Source organism: Psittacula echo (genome assembly GCF_963264785.1).
Source record: "Psittacula echo genome assembly, chromosome: 1".
In the NCBI taxonomy this organism is placed as follows: Eukaryota; Metazoa; Chordata; class Aves; order Psittaciformes; family Psittacidae; genus Psittacula; species Psittacula echo.
Window position 1 is genome coordinate 57463706 of NC_137735.1, and position 21697 is coordinate 57485402.

Below are 21697 nucleotides of genomic sequence, written 5' to 3' on the forward strand. Positions count from 1 at the left end.
GACCATACTCACTTTAATAGATTGCAGTTACCCTGAAACAGGAATGAAGGACTCAGTGATCTTAGTTGCGTAGGGTTTCTGCTCCAGAACCTGGAAAAGGGACACAAGTGTGGTCGTATTTTGTCCCCCAGAGCCATCAAGTGTGCAATCAGTGGTGGAGTTTTTCCATGCCAGAGACACTCAGATCTGGATCTGAGATCCTTTTGTCATCACTGGGTACAGTTGGTTTTGTTTTGTGCAGCATTGTTTTGTAGGAACATCATAAACGGCAGAGAAAGCAGAGGGAGGTGGCACTTTCCTGTGTGTTTCCCTGATGTAATGTCATGGGTCTTACTCACTTCGGTGGTTTGCATTGAACACAAAAGTTTGCATTTGTGGGCATGAAGATTCTGTTGGATAAGGGGATTATCAAACAAACGACTGACCAGAAAAGGGTCAGGCCCTGCTAACTGCTTTACTGCTGCAAAGAGAACTTTCTTGTAAGATAACAAACTCCAAAAGTGGGAGTTGGTTACTTTGTGCTTTGCTGTTCATTTCTGTGGAGTCAGAAGGTGTTTATTCCAGTGAAACATGAGAAGTAGCAATGGTTCTGTTCCTCAAAAAGGGAAATTATCAGCTATGGAAAAGTCAGGTATTCGGGTAAAACAGAAATTAAGAATTACATTAGTCTCATTTATAACTATGTATATAACTAGGTTACTGAAATCCATCTTCAATTTCAGGAAGACAGAAGCAGATGAGGGGGACAGCACCTGCGTGTAAGGGGCTATCGATTGCGCTCCGATGAGACAGGGCCACCTCCTCTCCCGGAGCTCACCGCTGCCGCCGCGGAAAAGCCTCTCCGCCCAGCTGCGGGTCGCCCGAGTGCAGAGATAGACGGGCAGAAACTCCGCTTCTTTCCGCTACTGTCCCCTCCCGCCCCGGGCCTCGCCCCGTCCGGCGGGACGCAGGGACCCGCTCAGCGCGGCCCAGCGCAGCTCCTCCCCGGGGCTGACGGAAAGAAGAGGGAGAACACACAGCACCGCCGGAGGAGACGCCCTCCGCGGGGGCTCGTCCCCGCCCGCCGCGGCAGCAAGCGCCGCCCGCCACGAGCCGAACCGTGGCGGAGCGTGGCCGCTCCCCGCCGGCGGAGGCGGACGAGGACAATGCTGTCGGGGCTGGGCCGGGCGGTGCGGAGCGGCTGGCGGCGAGGCGGGCGGCAGTCCCCGGTGTTGCTGTCCGGCCGGGCAGCGCAGGGCAGGCGCGGTGGCAGCCCCCTGCCCTCGGCGCTCCAGGTGAGTCGCGGAGCGGGCGAGGTTCGCCGCGGGACGGCGTCAGGAGGAAGCGGGAGTGTCCCGCGCGGCCGCTGCCGCCTTGTTCTCTGACGCGTGGCGGGGCTTGGCGAGCGGAGCGACACAACTTGGGGGAAGCGCAGCGGCGGTGTTACCGCCGCCGGCCTGGGGGCTTCAGGGCCTGGCGGGACGGGCCCCGCGGGACCGCTGCCTGGCGAGAGGCGCGGTGACTCACGCGCGGGGCGGGGAGATCCCGCTGGTAACGGCCGCGGGTTGGGGACGCCCTAAGGGGCGGTGGGGCCTCAGTGCGCCGCTGACCTCGTTCCCGGCTCCGGGCTGGGTGGAGAGTAACGGTGAGTCACGGGCTGCTGCCGTGAGGTGCGAGGGGGGAATGGCAGCGCGAGAAAGTTTCCTCACAGGCTCTCGGGTTGTAACAATAATGAGGTCCGTCTGCCTGTGCGCTTCTGTGGGCTGTAACAAGTCTTAGAGTTGAGTAAGAAGGATGAAGGGAAACACGAAGGCACAATGACTTCAAAAATACAGACCTCCCGGGAGGTGGGACAGTGTGGTTCTGAAGTACTGAGTGACTGGGAGAGGAGGCAGCTTCGTCCTTAGTGGGTGTTTTTAATGTTGGAGATGCTGTACGTGCTTGCAGATGTTGCTGTGGTGGAACGGGACAGCCTGTGTCCAGGGCACACTGGTGGTGAGGAAGTCTCTGGAGCATGTGGTGAAAAGCCGCTCACTGAGCAGCTTCCAGAGCTTCCTCGAAGCTGGTGGTGGCAGTTGGATTTGAGGAGTTGTGTGGAATGAGCTCTGCGCTCTTTGCTAAGAAAATTCGCAAGAACTGGTCAAAACTCTTACAAAATGCCATTGCATTAATTTGCACCACCTCTGTTAATGTGAGTGGCCCTTTGTCATGTGTGTACATAAGAACGCTTAAAGAGAGGAATTTCAGATAACTATTGACTTAGCTTCATTAATCTTCTAAGGTTCAAATGAGGTATGCTAAAACCATCTTGCACCTCCCGGAGAGCATTACACTGGCATTCAGCACACACTGATATGACATATTCGGTTTGTCACCTCTTAACTTCTCCAGGGTAGTGCTTTGCAGACAAGCTTCCTGCTTTTCTGAGGCTCTGAAATGACAGTGAAACTGATAAAGCTTCAGGAAGAGACACCGAAAATGAGAGGGGGAGGAGGAAATGCTCTTGCTCTGTCAGTGCTGCCGTTACAAGAACGAACAGAAAAGCGGTCGGCCCTGTTACTTCGTGGGATGGAACATGACAGTGATGTGACTCAGGAACTGAATGCTTGCACCAAATAGATTAAGGAGAGGAATGTTGTAATTTTGAGGAAAATTCTAATTGGGAAAAGAGTTTAATGCAAGACTGTTTATTTCTTCAGTGAAAAATTTTTGAATAAATGAATATAAAATGCTTTTTATGTATGCAATCCATAGTGCTACCTTTTCTACAGAGTTATTAGCATGATAGGTAATGGAGCATGTTTACTGGTTTTGCCCTTCCTGTTTCCATCTTTGAGTACCTTTCATTTTTTTAATTACATATCTGTGGAACTGTTCAGGCAATTAAAATGTTTGTTCTTGTAAACACTAAATGAATGGCTGGCAGCTGTAATTTCAGGCTAGTGAAAGTAAGAAGTGTGGCAGTTGTTGCTGCAAGTTGTTCAGCTCTTTATGGTTTCAGTGTAATGCAGAACATCAGGTGCCATGCAACTTGTTTAATGCAAACACTGTTGTGATATTGCATTTTTCTGTTTTATCTTTTCTCTTTCCCCGATTGTTGCTGTTGCACATTGCTATTGTTGCTGTTGCACATTGCTAGTTCTGCTGCTTGCTATTGCTGTTTGTGTGAACAAGTATTTTGCCTCTAGTCCTGGACGGAAACTTTGGAGTGCTTGCACAGGGCTGAGGAATGGAGGGCTTGGTTGCTTGTTGCATTTGTGCTCAGTGTGGTCTGGTGCCATCGTGGGCCATGTTCTCCAGCTTGTTTGGTGATGAGAATCCATTTGACCAAATCTCTTTTGGAGCACTGACTGTAGGTTTCCATTTGTAAAGCTGGAGGTGATACTTCTGTGGCCACGGAGGGTTGTAGTGTGGGTACTTAGTCATCACATACTGAAAGATATTCAATTATTACTGTGTTGATAGGCAGGTGTGTAAGTACACAGTGTATTTGTGTGTGGTGCTTTTGACTAATAAATCCACTGCTGTCGGGACAAATAAACCATCATTGCAGTGGCTAATTTGCTGTAATTTCTCTGTAAAAGCAGGGATTCCTGTCCCAAAGAACTGTATCCTTAACTGTTAGCTTTTCAGCTCTGCTTTTAGACAAAATCCACAATTATTCCGATAGCTGTGATCAGCTGCTTTGCTTTCAAAGCAATAATCATACAAAATCCTTTTTATTTTGTAAAGTTGAGGGGTTTGTTACATGTGGAGTTTTGTATTAGTTTTTTTTTAAGTGGCTAGTGCTTAGACACTTAGTTTTTCAAACCAAGAATCTTGTATCATATTTTTCAGACAGGCTTTCTTATTACACATAACTTTATTCCCAAAAGGGTGCAGTTCATTTTGCTAAAGTCCCAGATTTATCATGCTGCAGTTATTTTGCATGTGATGAAACCTAAAGGTTGCCAACTCTTTCACTTCCTCTTCACTTGCACAATTTAACTCCCGCAGATCTTCTTGAGAGAAATGCCCTGCTTCCACTGCTCCCCTTGCTATATCACAGTGGAGAACAGATATGTTAACACAGAATCAAAGCTTAGAATTGTGGGCTTTTTTGGTTTTTTTTGTAAACTCATAAACCTTCTAAATAGGGAAACATTGAAAAGACTGTATTTAATATAATTCTTTCTTTTCTTAGATGCTCCTCGAAAATTGGGTTGCTTTCTATGGCCGTTCATATACGTGAGATTCCCAGTTTAGTCCGTACTGTGGAGATCTGTACCAGCATGCCTGCATCACTTGGGATGTGGAAAATGAAGCCTGGGTTATGCAGGTTCACTTCCCTTGACACTACTTTTCCTTGAAGTCTTGCAGCCCTGTTCTAGCTACGACTCTTTCTATTCTGTATGAAGATGGACAGAAATGCATGAAGATGAAGTGGGGACATTTCTCCTGCAAAAGGCAGGGCTTGATTTAAACAAGTATGAGTGAGGGAACTAAAATGTGGAAACTTGATTTTTTGGTTTTTTTTTTTTTCCAAATGTGTGTTTATTTAACATCATTAATTTAGATTGCATTCAATTTTTGTGAGCAAAGTTCTCTTACAATTGTATTCCCCCTCTGGAATTTGCTGTGAGGGGGAAGATGGTGTGTGAGCTGGCAAGATAAAATTGCAAAGGTTTCTGTGAAAAACATTAGGGCTTTTTTTCTTCCTTGAGTAGGATATTGAATTTGCTTGTTGCTGGGGGGAATTTTCCTCCTAGTTGCAAATTACAGCCAGTAGGAGAGTCATTGGTTTTGTTTATCTGCAGAAAGCAGGGTAGAGAGGAGGTTCCTTGTTTTCAGTGTTTTTGTCAGTTCCTGGTGTCATCCATATCTGTCAGAAATGTTTCTTTTAATGCTTTCAGCTGATAAGTTGTTGACTACCCAATTCGTCAGACTGGCTTGAACTTTTTTCCTGACCTTCCTCTTAGTTTTTATAGTTCTTCTTACTCCTGAATTACTGTAATGATCCCAGCATTATACCTGTCCAGTTTGTCCTCTTGTTTCATACAGTCTTGTAAGTAAGGACCTAAATGGGTCCACAAGTCCTAACTCGATAATTAGAAATGTGGTTTTTTTCTTTCCATTTATTTATTTAGTTAGTTACTTACTTACTTCTTTTCTCTTTTGCACATACTCTGCTATCAGGATTTCTAAGATGATCTGTCAGAGCAGCAACCCCAGGACATCCCAGGCGGCTTCACAGAGGTGGATTATCATTGAGTGTCTTGCCCTGCTAATGTTTCACTTAAATGTTGTTTAAGTCCCTGCTTTGTATTTTCAGCCTACTCAGGTCTTTTGGAAATTGAGGTCCAATTGGAGCCAAGAACTGGGAGTAATTTGTGGCTACTGGGTGTGTTTTGCTCCGTATTTCCTTCCCTTTGAAAACCTTGCACAACACAAGTTAGCTTGTTGGTCTAAACAGAAACCTTGAGTTTATACTACCATATGTCAACAGAAACATACAACCCACTAAGTTGTTTGTTTATGGAAGTACTGTTCACTCTTACTAATTTGTAAATGCCTTATAAAGCCATAGAGATCTCTGGCTCTTGCTATAGGAAATGTGCCTGTCTCAGCAGGTTCATTTATTTGCCTCTGGTAGTGTGGCTATGCCAGAGCAACAGGATGGCTGCTAGCTATTTCCTGTTGTCTCTTCTCATCTGGCAGCTGGGAGATAGTTACATTTTCTCTGATAAATACACTTTTGGAGAGAGATATGACATATAGCACAGAAATTCATCATTCTTTGTACTTCACCTAATCTCATCTACTGTTTTTCTGTATCTAATCTGTCTGGTACAGATTCTGTAGTAGTACTCAGAAGGTTCCGAGATACTCTTGTATGTGCATATATAACTACCTGCAAACCACTCATTTCCTTGGAATTTAGGGCATTTCTAATAACCAGCCTCACTCAGTGTTTGAAACTGGCACCAACAGTGTTTTTGTCCAACAGGGCAGATAACAGAAAAGCAGTGCACTCAGAGGTGTAGATCAGATCAGCTATCCTTGCATAGACTACTGCGATGCTTTCTTGTGTGCTCTGAGTAAGTGTTAGTAGATGCATTTCTTTGTGTGAATACAACGATTCCTAAGAAAGGAAATGAAAACCTGCTCCTGAAAGGCTGTGAAGAATGCAGTTGTGCTCCTTAGGATCACAGGCTTAAAGAAGCTGGAGCTTTTGTGTGCTGAATAGAGGCTGTGTGGTACGCAGAAAATGTAAAGAAACCTTAAAACTTAAATGCTGTCTAACATTACTATCTATAGCAGAATCTGCATAGTATTTTAGCCAGCTTCCTGAAGAGCTTTCTCATATGGGATGCAAGAGCAATAGGCTGTGCTTCTTAAAGACTGGGAAGTACATTAGTCCAAATATGCGCAACAGACATCATAAAAGAAAATAAAAATTTACTTCCTGTCAACTGTAGCAACATTGTTTATTTTACATATTTTTTTTAATTTAGAATGGGGCTAGGAATAGTCATACCATAAAGTGATACCTCTATTGGCTGCATCAAGTAGATGACAGAAAATGATGCTGTGATTTCATGTGAAGTGGATGTTGTGGTCATACGAACAGTACTGTGTAATTTTTTTTGTTGCTCGTGAAAAGAGGAACATCAAAGACTGGCACTGTTCCTTCTGGCACTCTTAAGTTTTTCTGTACCTGTAAAAAGACTAATACTAAACCTCTAGAGGATGTCTGAGGACATTGCTTTGCAAGAGTTTTAGGTGCTCTGAAGATTTACGAGAGAAGTGTTGAATACATGCTGATTCCAAACCTAGTGCATGTTTTAAGAATATGAGTCTCTTATGATGTTTTTTTTCTTTTGATTTTTTTTTTTTACAGTTTAAAAACATGTGTTAAAGCTTATAGGGCAGAAACTGTAGACTCTATTCTAGAGCTTATAATATCTTAATTTCTGAAGGAATGAGAGAGGAAGGAAAGGGAAGTAATAGATCGTTTTTGTTTGGTTGGTTTTTGGGTTTTGTTTTCTTGTGGTTTTACACAGTAAAATTTTTGGCGTTGGAGAGGAGGCAAACAATACACCTGTTCTCAACATCTAGTTAAACATTATAACCTTTTTTTCCAACCTTCCGCTTATGGGGAAATGAGCTGAAGGAAAACAAATGGAATAGCTGGGCTCGAGCTATGCTTGCTTTCTCTAGGATTGTCTTCACTGTGGTGACATACTTGCAAGTCAGCAGCAACGGTGAATTTCTTATTGGGCCGCTCATTGGTGGGAGGCGTTCCTACAGCCAGGGGAGAAGGCAGTTAACTTACCTAAGCCCAGAGTTGTTTTACAGACACTTTTGGGCCTTGTTATAGTATAGTGTTAATTAAGTGTCTGCTAAGGGCATGTAATACCAACATGGGTATTCCCATGGGTTCATTTCTCTCCTTTTTTGCTCGTTTCCGGAAAGATGAAAGGGAGAGACAGGTTCTCTGTTTTGCTGCCTTGTCCTCTGTCTTGCTGTCAAGATACTGAGTAAGAACTTGGTGATTAGGTTTGCATGGGAAAGAGGTGGCTCTTTATAAGGTCACTCCTGCCACTCTTACAACTGCTCACTGTGTCATTTCTGGTATCCCACTAACCTGAGTAGCCTAATGAACAATGAAAATAAGCTATTTGTTCTGTGAACTTGCGTAAGGAGGTGAGTAGGACAATTTTCAGGCCTGCAAGTTATTTGCTGTGACTTTTTCCATCCTCAGCTGATGCATGAGTCCTGAATCATCTTGAAATTGCATCCATTGCAGGTATTCTTACATGCTGTACCCAAAATACTTTGTGTTTGCCAGGCAGGCTGTTCTTTAATTCCTGCAATATGTGGAGAGTGGCTTAGCCTATACAAGTACTGTTGTATACCCGTTTGTAAGTGATACACCATATGAGGAATCCATGATGTGATCATGGTGAGTATAGATAGCTTATGGGGAATGCTTGACACAAAGTCCATGATCCCCAAGTGTTGGGAAAGTGTGGACTCTGAAGGTCAGGTCCCTCACTAGTAAAATAAATCCCTCGTGTTAGAATGATTCTATTTACTGCAACACAACAGCTGAAGAAGGAAATAGAATTTTAAAATGAACATTGGTTGTCTGCTTGCCTACTAATGATGGTAACTTCTGTAGTCATAAACTAATTCTCCTCCACCCAAGGGGGGCTGTTGGGGGTAAGCAACCTACTACTCTGTGCAAAAGTGTCAGATGTCAGCAGTAAGTGCATGGGTAAACAAATAGCTTTGTGCTTGTGTGATGATGACTGGCCAGCACAACCTCTCCTTACCAGTGAGGAAACATTCAATAATCCCTCAGACTGAAGTGGAAAAAAGACAATTACTGTAAAAATGGGAAACTTATACCTTTTAAAGGCTGCTTTTACCATGATGAGCACAGGCAGTGCATCTTCAAAAGGACAGAAAGATTGAGTACATTATACACAAGCAAGATATAATTTACTTTTTTTACTTCAGATAAACAATTTGAAACAATTGCTTTCACATTTACTGTCTGGTCATTTTAGATCAGAATTACTTCAGTCTTTATGTTCTGGTCAGATGGAGAGAAATAAGTTGTCTTTGAGTTGTTGTCTTTAAAGAAAATTTTGCTCATCTGCAAAGCAGGCAGTGATTTAATCTTCCCAGTATCTCCCCATTGGTACTTAGAAGTATAGTAAAAGACCACAAAAAATTGATTTAGAGGTCACAAGAACATCCTTAAATGTCCTGTATTTTTGACAGAGAGAAGGAAGAATTACATTGCTTTTCTTCCTGAGAGGTAAAACTTAGTATATCATGAGGACATCATTTTGGTCAGAGTGCCATGATAGGGAAAAGTTGAGTACAGTACAGTATCTTTCTATGTACAGTGCAGTTGCCTGTTTTAACAGGTGAAGGTGAAGGGCTTACACCATACTGTTTGCAGAACAATGTTCTATGGTTTTGTTTGAGGTTTCCTTTTTCTAGGACCTGACCTGACCTTTTCTGTACCTTCTCATGCAAACTATTCGTTATTTATATCTGTACTTACTTTTTGACCCAGCTTCTTTTTGCCTGTATCAGCACAGCTGTGAATGTATTCCATTGTGCTGTCAGTGGAAGAAAGACTTTTTTAATAAAACATATTCCTCACCTTTACGTGTTTGTTCTAAATGGAAGTATAAAGGTGCCATGCCCTTGAAATACAGCAGCATGTACACACCTAGGGACCTCTGTGGCCCCAGCAGCTCCTCGTCTGGCCCCTCCGGGCTGAAGTCCCTCATGTGAGACATGGTTTGTGACTGCATAGCCCCAGAGTAGTTCATCTTCCTTTTCTGCAGATACTGTCTCTTTCTGCCTTGCCCTAGACACAGAAAGAAGCTGAAAGAATTGTTTGCTAACAGTAATTGCAAAAATATAACCCCAGTGGAAGAAATACATGTGTAATAAAATAAATGTTATATGAGAATTTGAAGTTAATGGTTGGCTGTCCTGAATGCTGTACTCAAGGCTAGCAATTCTGAATCAGCTGAGTGTTGAAAGTCAGAGATCTTGATCAATATAATAATAGATAAAATAGTTGAAACTTAAAGGCAGTAATCTTTCACAACTGTATTTTAAGAGCTGTGTATCTGATTTGTGTATCTATTGTAAGTGGAATAGATACCTGTGAAATGGCAAGGTTAGGAGTTTATCTTAGCTTCTCAGTGGATCGTCTTCAATCTACCCTTCCCCAGCTTTTCAGAATTTGAAAATTCCAGATGAAACTATGAGAAAGTTGTTAACAACTCAAAAGCTTCTTAACAGACAGCAGCAGTTATTAAAGTTTACACTGAGCTCATGGATTCCCCAGCTCTGTAAATAATACTTCTTTTCAGAGCACTGCTCATGCTGATATTTTTAACTAAAGGCAGGAAGTCTCTTAAATTTGGGGACAGAATGGAGACACAGCAATTAGTGATCTTGAGGAATCTGTTTTCTTCTGCTTCCAAAGGCAAGAGGGTGAGCATGTTTCTTGTGCCTCCTTCTGTTTTTATTTGACTGCTGGATGGCTATGAACTATGTTTAAACAGGAAAACTGAACCAATTCCTTGGAGTCCTCTTGTGAGGAGCTTCTGTGCTTAGTAACCAAATGCCAGGATTCAACCCTACAGTATATCTGTGCTAGGTGGGACTTTGCTTTTTGCTTATATGTTCCCTTTTAATCTTATGTGCTGCTAGTGATATCTGGATTCTTAATAGCGCCTTCCCAAAGGCTGCTTTAAAATGAGTCCTGAACTATTCAGGCATCATGTTACCTGTGTTTGTGGCACACCTGTTAGCAGTTTGCCTGGAAAAGTTTCTGAAGCCATAATGAGTTCCCTGTAATATCCTGAAGTGTAAGCCTTGCTCAAGGTGCAACATAAGGAGACCGGGAAAGTTTAGAATGGGGAGGTTCCTGGGGGTTTTGCCCTGGGTTGGCTTGGGAGATGGTGTGGTGTAGGATGTGTCACAGCTTTCTTAAGCCAAGAAAAGTCTAATAACAACCTTGAGACAAGATTCCTGCCAGAACTTACTCCCAGGCATGGGCACCACAGCAGTCTTTTGCAGGCAGTTCTCAGTGATACAGTTTCTCAGCTAGCTGCAATGGCTTTTAGTCAAAAGCGTTTCTGGTAAGGCAGGTAAACACTTATTTTTTGCAGAGCTGGAGCTAGTCCCAATTTAAAGTGCAGGCACTGACATTTCTGCACTGAGTTTTCTACCACTTTTTTTCTCATTTTAATTTGTTGGTTATGAGTGTATTCTGCAGTATTCTTTATTATTGTAATTTTAAATAACATTTTATCTGAAGCCATTAAGTTTGACATGCTATAGAATATGAAACTATAGTTAATATTTAGGCCTGTGTGGTTTAATCAGAAGCCAAAGGTGTGTACTTTGTGTTTGTAGTCTTTTGTGTGTAGTAAAATCAGGCACGCTTAGAAGACAGCAGTTTGAAGATTGACTGTAAGCACACTGGGAATGTGACAGTGCTGAAGTAATTTAAAGAGACATCAAATAGCCCAGGCTCTAAAACTGAATTATAGCTGTTAAACCATGTGTGCTTCTTGGAGTACTGACCCTTGGAGTTCTTCATGGCAGTGGAAGTATAAAATGAGCATGTTTTGCTATAGATCAGACCTTGACACAACTTTAATCTGGGCAAGCCATCATAGTGGTGCTGTTCTTCAGCATTTCATAATGCTGCATGTAATATAGCTCGTTACATTTCATTCTGCAGTGGCCGTGTTACTTTTCTTGTGAACAGGGATGTAACTGTTTATGGGGATTCCTCTGATCCAGCAGATGAAAGCTATAATCCCATTGGCATTCAAATATAATTGGGTTGTTGGGAAGTTAGATCTTATAACTGTGCGTTCTACCCCAACAGTTACGACACATCTTGTTTTACTTGGTATTAAATATCAGTAGTTAATAGTTTTCTTGATATATTACAGAAGCTTTTGTGCAAGTTATGAATATTCATAACTAATTCAATTATTAACTGCATATAGTTACACAGTAAGGTAGATGCTATCAGAAGTTATTAAGAGAATTAGACAAAAATGCTGATGTTGATTATTCATATGCTGCTAAAAATTTTGGATGCCATATAATATTTAGAATTCAATCCCTTACATACTGCTCTTGGTCTTTGTGGTGTTCCTGATAGTTTCTGGAGTTTGGCTGAGGCTCTGCAATGGTGGGTCAGCCTGTTGTATAGTCCAATGACTTAAGGACTTGAGCATTAAGAAAAACACACAGCACTTCATGGCAGCAGTCAGACCAGTGAGATCCACTAGAAGCAGCCAGCTGCAATATGCTGGTTCACAAGTCAGTGCATGCCCCTATGGCACAGGCTAATCTTACCTGCGCATGTGCAAGAGAAGTACTGTATTTCCACGACAAAATTTTGCAGTTCTCCATACGTACGAGTAATGCTAGTTTCTGTGAATGGCCATCATAAAAAATAGTCAACCAGGAGCTATTCCTAGGCCTGGAGCTAACAGGGGAACCATCTTCTCTGCTGCTTTATTTTTATTTCACTTGTAGCCATACTGAAAAGTGGGTTGGCAGGTCACATATTAATATTGAAATCAGGTGGTTGCTGGTATCACAGGGCTCCCTTGCTGCTGTTAGAAATTCACTGGTGTGTGTCATTTAAAATGAAAAAAACCCGGTTTGTCTCTCTTAGTGTTGCTGACACCACATGTAGCCCAGCGCAGTGCAGTTGGCTCACAGTTTGTCTCTAGCTCCTGCTCCCGGCACCTCACTGCTCTTTCACTCGAGAGGTCACCCAAGTGCATCCTGAAGCCCTGCAGAACGGCAGGGGTCGTGCTGCTGCAGTAATGCTTTCTCAGGCAGCATTGGGTCATGATGTGGTTTTCAGTGCTGTGGAGTATCTACTTCAGGGGGAAGCTGTAGTTAAGAGAAATTTGTTTAGTCTTATTCTCTGCTTTCATGTTATGTCCCTGCGTCCCCTGTTGATGAAAGCAAAAAAATCTCACGTCTGAGTTAAGAAAGATACGGTTGAACCCCAACAGCACATATCCAGAGTGAGGGAAATATTGAACATTTATTCAAATTCGGTTGTGAAAGCACAGAATTGATGGACTCTTGTGTTTAGCCCAAGCCATCAATATTTAGTGGGCTGTTTGTCTGCATTGTTCATTGTAGCATCCTCTGCCTGGGATGCACTCTGTGGTATTTATATCCCTCATCCATGCAGAACTATTCAGGCTAGTCCTTTTCATTTAAGTTATTGGTTGATAGTGTTAATGCCTCTGTTTAAATATGAGTAGCTTGCAAGTTGCTTCAGCTGCAACAGGTAAATATGGCAGATGATAGGTTTTTAAGTGGACTTCAATTATCTTATTCTGAGAGTAAAGGAAAGTAAAGGTAAAGGGGAGACAATCTACAGAGACTGATCCATCTCTATATTCTGTGTGGCTGCAAAGCAAGTGAGGAAAGAGGTTTTTCAGTATGTTTATTAATCTGTATCAAACCCCTTGCTATTAGACTGGCACATAGAAAAAACATGTTGCGGCAAAATAAGGTGGCGTCAAAGAGATTGAGACTGTATTTTCCCGTGTACTTTTTTCCAGGATGACACGTTGCAAACATGGTTACGAGTCTCTATTGCTCACTTGTTGTTAATCGTGTATGTTTTCTAATTTGCTAGACTTTCAATAAACCTTCAAGAAGAAAATTCAGACGCTATTTTGCACTCCAGGAAAATTCTGAGTCCTAAAGGTGTTGTAAGCTACTGCAGCTTCTCCAAACTGCAGTTTTCTCAAGAAGATGCAAGTTTTATAATGTGAGAAGAATTAAGAATCCTCATACTGTGTATTTGTGGGGAGGTTGGCTCAAATCCCACTGTCTTTCTTCCTTACAACAAAGCAACAGTCTTGGAGCATGGCTGATCACATTATCTCCATTTCATTAAGGAGGACTGTGAAATGTATAGTCCTGGGTGTCTGTATTTTGTATTGCAAATGGTCTTGGATACAGATTGGGCTCTGTGGGCATGATTATGCTTTTCACTGCAGCTTGTTCTGAGTGGGTTGCTGTATCCAGAAGACACTGTCCATATGGAGAGACTAGCTGGGATCCTGAAAGCAGTGAGTAGCTGCTCAGTGTGTTGGTGCACCTGGACCAAAAGCCCTTCTATATTGTGCTGTGAACATCTAGCATGTACCTTCTGAGTGGGTTGGGAAGAGAACAGTGTTGCAAGAGCTTGTTTCAGGCTCTTTTTGTGTGGAGTGCCAAATTCACAAGGTAACACAAACCAAAGAATAATCCTTAACCCAAGGAGGGTTTTTTTATGATACAGAAGACATTTTCCCTCTGTATTTCTAGCAGTGAATGTTCTCTGTGTCTACTTCAGTCACTTGACAGCAAGCAGTCCTTGACTATTTTGTGTGTGTGTGTATTTTTTTTAATGTCATCGCTTCTCAGAAACATTAGGCACTTATTTTCTGAACAAAATCTGTGTACTTGCCTTCCATGGGGATTTGAAGCTTTGAGATGATTTGAATAGTGTGTTTTTCCAAGCTCTTTTATAGTCAAGAGGATAATATATTCATTTATAAAAACTAAGATTCTTATCCTGTAGACAATAGAAAAACAAAAAGCACAAGGAGTAGTGCTGTGAGTAGCTGGTGGGTATGTTTTGCTGTCTGGGATTGGACTTTTTTAATCTGTTTTTTGGTTTGTTTTTTTTTTTTTTTAACTTGGTTAACAAGTTTTTGACCCAAGTTAAAGATTGACTTGACTGTGAGCAGTATTGTTTCAGAAGTGAATGGGTTTCAGCACCAAATTGATTTTCCAAACAAAGGAAGTCTGATTATTTCCTTGATAATGTTTCAAGTGTTTTCTGTCAAGGTATTTTTTTGTCTCATTCGAAAACTAAAAATACTTTTAGTGTTCAGTCTCTCCTACATAGTGAAAGAGACAATATATACTAGCATGATTTAATATGAAGTAGCTTGAGCAGACATGGTTTTGGTAAAAGAATTTACAAACTGCTGGAGTTAAGAAAGATATACTAGTCAAAGCACTACTTTTGCTGGTATAGTCCCATCTGCAGTAGGAATTCTGCCTTTTGAAAGCTGTAAGGAACAGGGATTTTTCCAGCCAAAGTCCTAGAGTTGGTGAAAGCCAAAGAGTTAGTGTTAATCCTGGTTTAAGCTCTTTGAAGGAAAATTCAGTGTAATTATTTACCTGTTTCGCATATATGAGATGTTTCTATACAGAGAGGCTTTGTTGATATATATACTACAAATCTTTTTTGTGGACACTTTGACAAACAGGAGACGTAATATTTATTTTTTTTTTAGTTTAACTTACAGCAGTTACTACTCAGCTGTTTTCTGTTTATTTTGAAAGTTTTAAGCTTAAAATACTTAGAATAATATGCTGCCATAATACTAACATACTTACACATTCAATTTAGGGTAGGGTGTTTAATAAGAAATATGAAAGAATATGAGGAGTGATGGTCTGATAAACATACACGGAAGTCTCAATATCTAGCTGTGTAATTGCCACTAGACTTTTCTGTTGATTGATCATTTTCTATATTGCAGCTGATAGCTTTGGTAATGAATGGGGAAGAAATGTTGAGTGGTTTGTGATTTTTTTTATTAGACACTTCAAAGCTAATAGTAGCTAAAGATCTGCCATATATATATATCCTATGTCTTTGTTGAGATGTTTCCTGATTACTGTATCAGTAAACTCTTTCTAATGTTGATAAAGCCTTAGCAGGGTTCATGTGAAAACATTTTGAAAGTATACGACTCTGTCTTTAACATCTTAATTCTAGTGAGGCAAGAGCTAAATCCAGTGTTGAGTCAGCCGGACACTAATCACATCTATCCAGTGATGCTGTGAATCAAGGTGAGCAACTTGTCAAGAATAACATGTCAAATTGTCTGTTCCTTAGCTAAAGCAGAGTTAATTAAGCATGATGATAGGTACTCAGTGGAAGCCGGAGGTGCTGTCTCTCAAAGAAGCAAGATGTTGCCAGCCAGTATATTGGTGATACCTTGCCTCTCAGGCAGCGACTCACAGTTTCTGTTCAGACTCTCTGGGAGTCAGGACCCATGACCTGATGACTCCCAACACACTGGGATGCCTGCCAGCATGGTCTTCAGCATTAGCCATAGCGCATCTTTTTGCACTAGCACCGTGGGATGCTGATCCCTCCTTTGTAGAAAGAACAGAGGCCAATCTGGAACCTGTTTTTCTTGCCCAGGGCCAAATGTAACATAGTTGTCTGTTTTCTCACTACTGATGCTGGAGTAAATTTAACTCGTGCTGATAAAATGCCTGCAGAAGGACTCCTGCATTCTTAGTGGAACACAGAAGTGAAACAGCTGGTGTAGTAATGCGATCTGCTGCTTGTTATGGACCTAAAGGTGTATTTGAGAGCACAGTCCTGGCATTACTCTTCTAATGGTGCTGGTGACAGTTGAGCCGGAGTTACAGAAGTGATATTCGGAATTCTCATTAAGAAAAAGATTTCTTCTGCAGAAAACAGTCTAACTAAAGGGTCAATACGAATGAAAGCAGCTTTGTCTTATCTTGCCATGATACCTAAAAGACATAAAAAGAAGCTGGAATGTTGCTTAGACCCACAGATGTGTCCAGAACTGCACTTCAGATTAGCACTTTGGATTTGATGCCTTTGTAGCATTTTAATCAATGTGAAAGTACTTTATTTTCTTAGCAAATAGATTTACAGATTGGACCTTGTAACTCCAGCTGTTTGGATTTTTAGGTAGTGCCTGTTCTTTTCTGTGAGTTGCTCCAGTGATCCGCTTTCACTCTTGAATGCTGACAGGAGGAGCAGAGCTTTAGAGGATTCAGCAGACCTTTTTTCTAGGGAGATCTGAACATGCTGGATACCATAAGTATAATTTCAACGGGCTCGAGACATAAGGGAAAGAGGAAAAGAAGAAAGAGAAGTGATAATTGTAATGACAGCTACCCCCTCCTTCAAAATCCCCAGGGAAAGAGATGCCTAGGTGCTGTAGTCCTTGCTGTGTGGAGGTTTCACTCTCTTTCTGAAACAGACAGTGGTCAGGACTCATCTTGCATCTTCAAAAGGGTGTAATAAATTGGGGCTGCTCTACGCTTGCTACTGACCTTTCCTTGTAGCTGCTGGGTCCTGGAATTGGCTAGCGACTTTTTCCATGTCTTCACTTCCCAGCTCCAGTCTATTCACAGCTGGGGAACAGTTGATCCATAGCTGTGAAATACTGCCCTGATTTTAGAGAATCGTTTTCCCGCTCTGTTAACAGTTGAGAAAAGAACAAATTTTTCTAATTTGTGAAGCTGAAACTCATAAAGCAGCAAGTGTCGAACAAACATTCAGATGATTCCTTATTTGAACAGGTAAGAGGAGTGGCTGAAGTTCATGTCAAATTAAGTAGTTATAATCTATTAGTAGGATCCATTCACATCCTGGAAGAGTACGCTTATATTTCTGAATATGATATACTATCAGCTTCGGACCACAGGAGAATATGAAAGCATGACGCTGAAGTAAAGGAGAATCAAAGCTGAGAAGTATGCTGGCATGATTCTAGTAGTTAAGTATTTATCAGAAGCACACTGCTCTTAGGGTGTCATTTTTCTTCAAACATTGATATAATAAGGTCATAAGCCATGCATAGATCATAGTTTTCTAGGGAAATGGCTGCAAGGGGTCCTGCTTCTTGAGCAAGAGCAAGTGATGTCCAGTTCCATTAAGAAAAGAAACTAGAATATATTGAGTATTTGTTGTTAGTCACGAGAAAGCAAAAGTTTCTTCTTGAGCTGTAGCGTTGGTGTAGTACAGCATAAGGGAGTATTCTGTCTCTGAGTTAATTCCTGTGAGTATCAGGATGGGTGCTGACTGTAATAGGGTGGCTGTTAAATTGAGCGTGAATTTAAGTGGTTTGAAGGGGTTGTATTTTGCTGTTTATCAGCTGCAAGTTCATTATGCAATTTTATCTCTCTTTAGCCTGCTGTTTGTAAAGAAAGTTTTCAAGCCTGCAGTCTCAATTTCTGTTAGTGTTCTATCAGTGGGTGCAGCGATTATGCAAGGCCTCTCTCCTTATCATAAATCACTTTTGCAGGCATTGTCATGAGTTTGCTGTCTTGATTTGGTGTCATCCTTCTTCATAGCCCACTTCATGCTCACCCTGGTTTCTCTATCTTAATGTTCCTGCAGAGGTCTAGAATCCATTTTACATGGAAAGGGAAGAGCAGTGGCAGTATGGTAATGCCTGCATTGTCTTAACACAGCAGCTAACATCACCCTGCAGCTGCTGCTACTGAATAAAGAGACTGTGCTTTGTGTACACCTCATGTTTTGCACATGCAGTATAGAAGATGAAGTTCTGAAGTGGCCAGTGTATTTTTTCCAGGTCCCGCTGTCTCACTAGTGCAGAAAAAATGAAGCCATTTGATAAAAGAGATGAATAACTATAAATTTCTTGTGTCCCAGTGAAGTCCAATGGCACAGATATTGAGAGAGAATCTGAAAGGCATCCGAAAAGCAACATAAAAGCTTTAGGGGAGTTGACATAGTACTTATTTTGTAATTTTTGTTGTAATACAGTAAACTTGAATTTACTTGATGCTCCATTTTACTCGGCACTGTCTTAGTGCTAGATATGAATTTGCTAGGCAAAACAAAAAGAACAAATGTAATACATTTGTCGTGCTCCTCCCCATCTCCCAGGGAGGAAACCCACTGAATTTTGGCGCTCCTGAAAAAAGGTTTTAATGATGAGGAAACCATGTGAATATGCTAGGGTGGTAGGAAAGACCAATATAATTTTGTGTGGCACGTGTGGGAGGAATTTTTTAGGGGCCGAGAATAAGAGTACTGGTATGACAGTATCTGAAATATATTAGGCTTCATTGTGCCTAATACCATAAAGATATCGCTCATTGAAGGGAATTCAAAAGCAGTAGAAATGGGTGGAAGCTGTAGAGATTCATTCATGAGGAAAAACTTAAGAATTAAGTATGCATAACTTTCCTAAGCAGTGACTACAGGGGTTCATAAATCTAACAAGAATAAGAGGTGCAAGCACAGAATAATAGAACTATGTCTATAGTCTGGGATAAAGCTGAAATGGAAACTTTGAGTGTCCTGTGCATGACTTCCTGAGAGTGAAATGATCTGAGAGAACAGGAATTAATTACTTGAGGCATGCAGAGCTACACTAGACAGAAATCTAATAAATCTGTTGTAAGAAAAATCCTGTCCTTTTAGGGTGGTTAGATGTATGTAGTGAGCCTGGCTTCATCCTGTGACACTAGTCACATTAGCTGTCAGCATTATTTGAATCTAGCATGAAGGATACACAACATAACAAGAGTTAGCCATGCTGGTGTGGGTCCTATAAACAAATTCTGGTTTATAAACCCGAAAAAACCTTCCCTCTGTTCTCATCCTTGAACACTGGGTTGAGGGGAGGAGGGTGTCACAGGATAGCTTACTCTGAAAATTAAACATTATTTAACGAGCTCCTTAGGAAAGAAAACGAATATGTTAAATGCACTCAATCCCCTTTGTGGAGGCTAATCTAACGTATGAATTCACAAATTCATCACTTAATTCATGAGGGTTCTAACTCCCAAGTTCTCTGATTTGTAACTTGTGCACCTGTGAGCAAAGCAGTTACCTTGCTGAGGGTGAGAGCACTCAATCCTTCCTCCTCTTGCTTGGTGCAGGCATCCCTGTGTCACTCCGGAAAGCATGAGAGCCTCAGTAATCCAGCTGCTGCTGGATCTGCTTCAGAAGCTTTTTGGGTACGCTGAGGAAGTTGGGTCTATACCATTTCCATAGGCTGGTGGATTCTGAAAACAATGACAATCAAAATCCAAGGGTGATGGCACAGGAGACAGGAAGCTGCAGGTGATAACAGCTGACTAATGGCCTTTTGCCCTTCTTGCCTGTAGTGTCCTGCCAGTGCATTGCTCTGGCTTTGACCTAACTGTGCTGCTCCCAGCATACATCAGGCCTTGGTATGGGCTGCATGTTAGCCAAAATCTGAGCAGGAGCTGAGTAGCAGGCATAGAAACTTCCTCAGACCTGCCTCCGTCTGATGGTCAGGCTGAAGCTAGATGGTAACAACTCCTCCTCTCTTGGCACAGACTTGTTCTTAGACCTTTGCTGCTCTTTCTTGGAATTCTCCTTTGAGAATGTAGCAGTTGTGTTTTCTGCTACTTACGGTCGCGTAAGTATGCAGGCATGACACAAGTCTACTTGAAATGAGGCACAGTCTGAAGTAGAATTGGCTGCTGTACAGTTGCTGTGTGGTGCACTTGTTGCTGCCACTTTTTGTAGTATTTTCTACATTTAGCAAAATAGCTAAAGGCTATGAGATTGAATCTCCCAAAGCCAGGTTGCTGAGTATCTTTAATACATGTGATCTTTGCAGTGATAGCTGTGAGACAAAGCAAAATCGTGTGACAAGAATGTCAAGCTGCCATACTTTGTGAAACCCATGTTAAGTGTGCTTGTATTTTGCTCTTTTAAAGAGAATACATGTAAAATGTGCTGTGGAAGGGAATGAAAGCACTCTTGCCCTGTCTTCATTTCCCATTGGGCATTCCTGCGGGTTGTTTTTCTGCTGAGCTCTAAAACAGAGAAGCACATGACACTCTTACAAATGTGTTGCAGACATGATACTTTGCTGCACAGGTTTTGTTCTTTGCTCCACTATAATCTTTGTGTGTTACTTTGACAAGTCACTTACAATGTTTTGGGCTTTTCAATCTGGATAAAGAAGTAATTGTACTTCCCTGCCTGAAGCAGTTGTCTGAAGATCAGAGACAGACATGTGCAATTACAGTGTGAAGAAAAGACTTGTAATCAAACTAGCTGTAACTGCTCTGAAAGATAAAAATGTATTTCCTGCCTCCAACCTTTCCCTCTTTTCCAAGGCAATTTTTCCAAAAACATCTTTTGGCAGGCTCACTGCTTTGTTGTTGAGTATTGCAGTATTGTTGAGTGCTGAATACTGACAGCTGTTACATTCTGGGTTGAGGTGCTCTTTACTATCTGTGCCTGAACACTCAGCAGTTGAAACTAAACATGGGAAAGGATTATGATGCCAGGTGTTGATTCTGTTTCATGCTTAGGATGCCAACTGTGATTACAATGTGGGGTCAGGCTCTTGAAGCAGAGGCATCCTTTAGATAATGTGAAGCAAAGAACTGCAAAAGACTGTATCAGGACACCTGCTTCGTCTGTCTTGGCAGGTGTCAGTTATTTCCTGACCATCACAGGCTGAAAGTGCAGGACCTATCAAAGCAGCTTCTCAGGCATCAGCTGTAGGAGTGTGACTTTCTTTCTACAATACGGACTAAACAGCAATGTGGACTAAAGCTAATGGTTTGATGTAAAGAAGCAGAACCCCACAGAAACCTAGGAATCCTGCTGCCCTATAATATTTTTTGCTGGTTTTGCCAGTTTAATTTTCAGCAATCTCTTGTTCTTTCCTAGATTTGAGCTGTTCTGTTACTGTTTAAATGCAGCTGTACCTGGAAGGATTGAACTCATGAAGCACATTGTTAATTTACTCAGATAGTTAACAGCTACTTCATAAAATCCTGGTGAATTACACAGTGCAAAGTAAATAGAAGTTTTCAGCATTTTGACTCCTATACAGGTATGTAATTGGCTACTGGAGCCTAGCTAAATCTTCATACTCCAAGCCCATGGATGTTGTCAGTAGTTGTTCCAGTTCAGTCATCTGTGAAATATTCACAGATTTACAGTCAGCTTAAAAGTGAAGCTGTCAAAGCAACCTGTCTGGTAACGATAAATAGCTATCAGAGAAGTGGTGGGCAGCTTCTGGGCTGAAGTGTTTCACTTCAGAAAATTTAACACCATTTGTGTTTTGTATAATTTCTTCATTCATATGCAGAAATGCATAAATAAAAATTCTCATTTATGGTTTTTTAAATGTTTTGAAATGTCTGAACTTGTCATCTGGCTGTTATTTTTAGTGTGTTTTTACTATTTTTCCTTTCAAAGGAAGAGAGAAAGAGGAAATAGATGAATAACTTACTACACATTGTAAACAAAATGCACAGTGATGAGTGAATTTAAACAGCTAAACTGCCTGACCACGTTATCTGCAGGCAAGTGGTTGAATCTTACTGTTTTAAAGTTTTCAGA

General features: G+C 41.5%; 1 protein-coding gene across 4 annotated transcripts in view; it reads left to right on the forward strand.

The window, feature by feature from the left end:
- The first annotated feature begins 1052 nt into the window (after positions 1-1052).
- The window catches only part of MCUB (mitochondrial calcium uniporter dominant negative subunit beta), a 44729-nt gene continuing 24084 nt past the window's right edge, over positions 1053-21697 (forward strand). For 3 of the 4 annotated variants that reach the window (XM_080639263.1, XM_080639265.1, XM_080639264.1), the window contains exon 1: positions 1053-1274. In XM_080639263.1, coding sequence (XP_080495389.1) covers positions 1146-1274 — 129 coding nt within the window. In that variant the 5' untranslated portion in view covers positions 1053-1145. Of the gene's footprint in view, positions 1275-4160; positions 4298-21697 lie in introns of those variants that run through there. The other variant, XM_080639266.1, reaches the window with a different exon arrangement.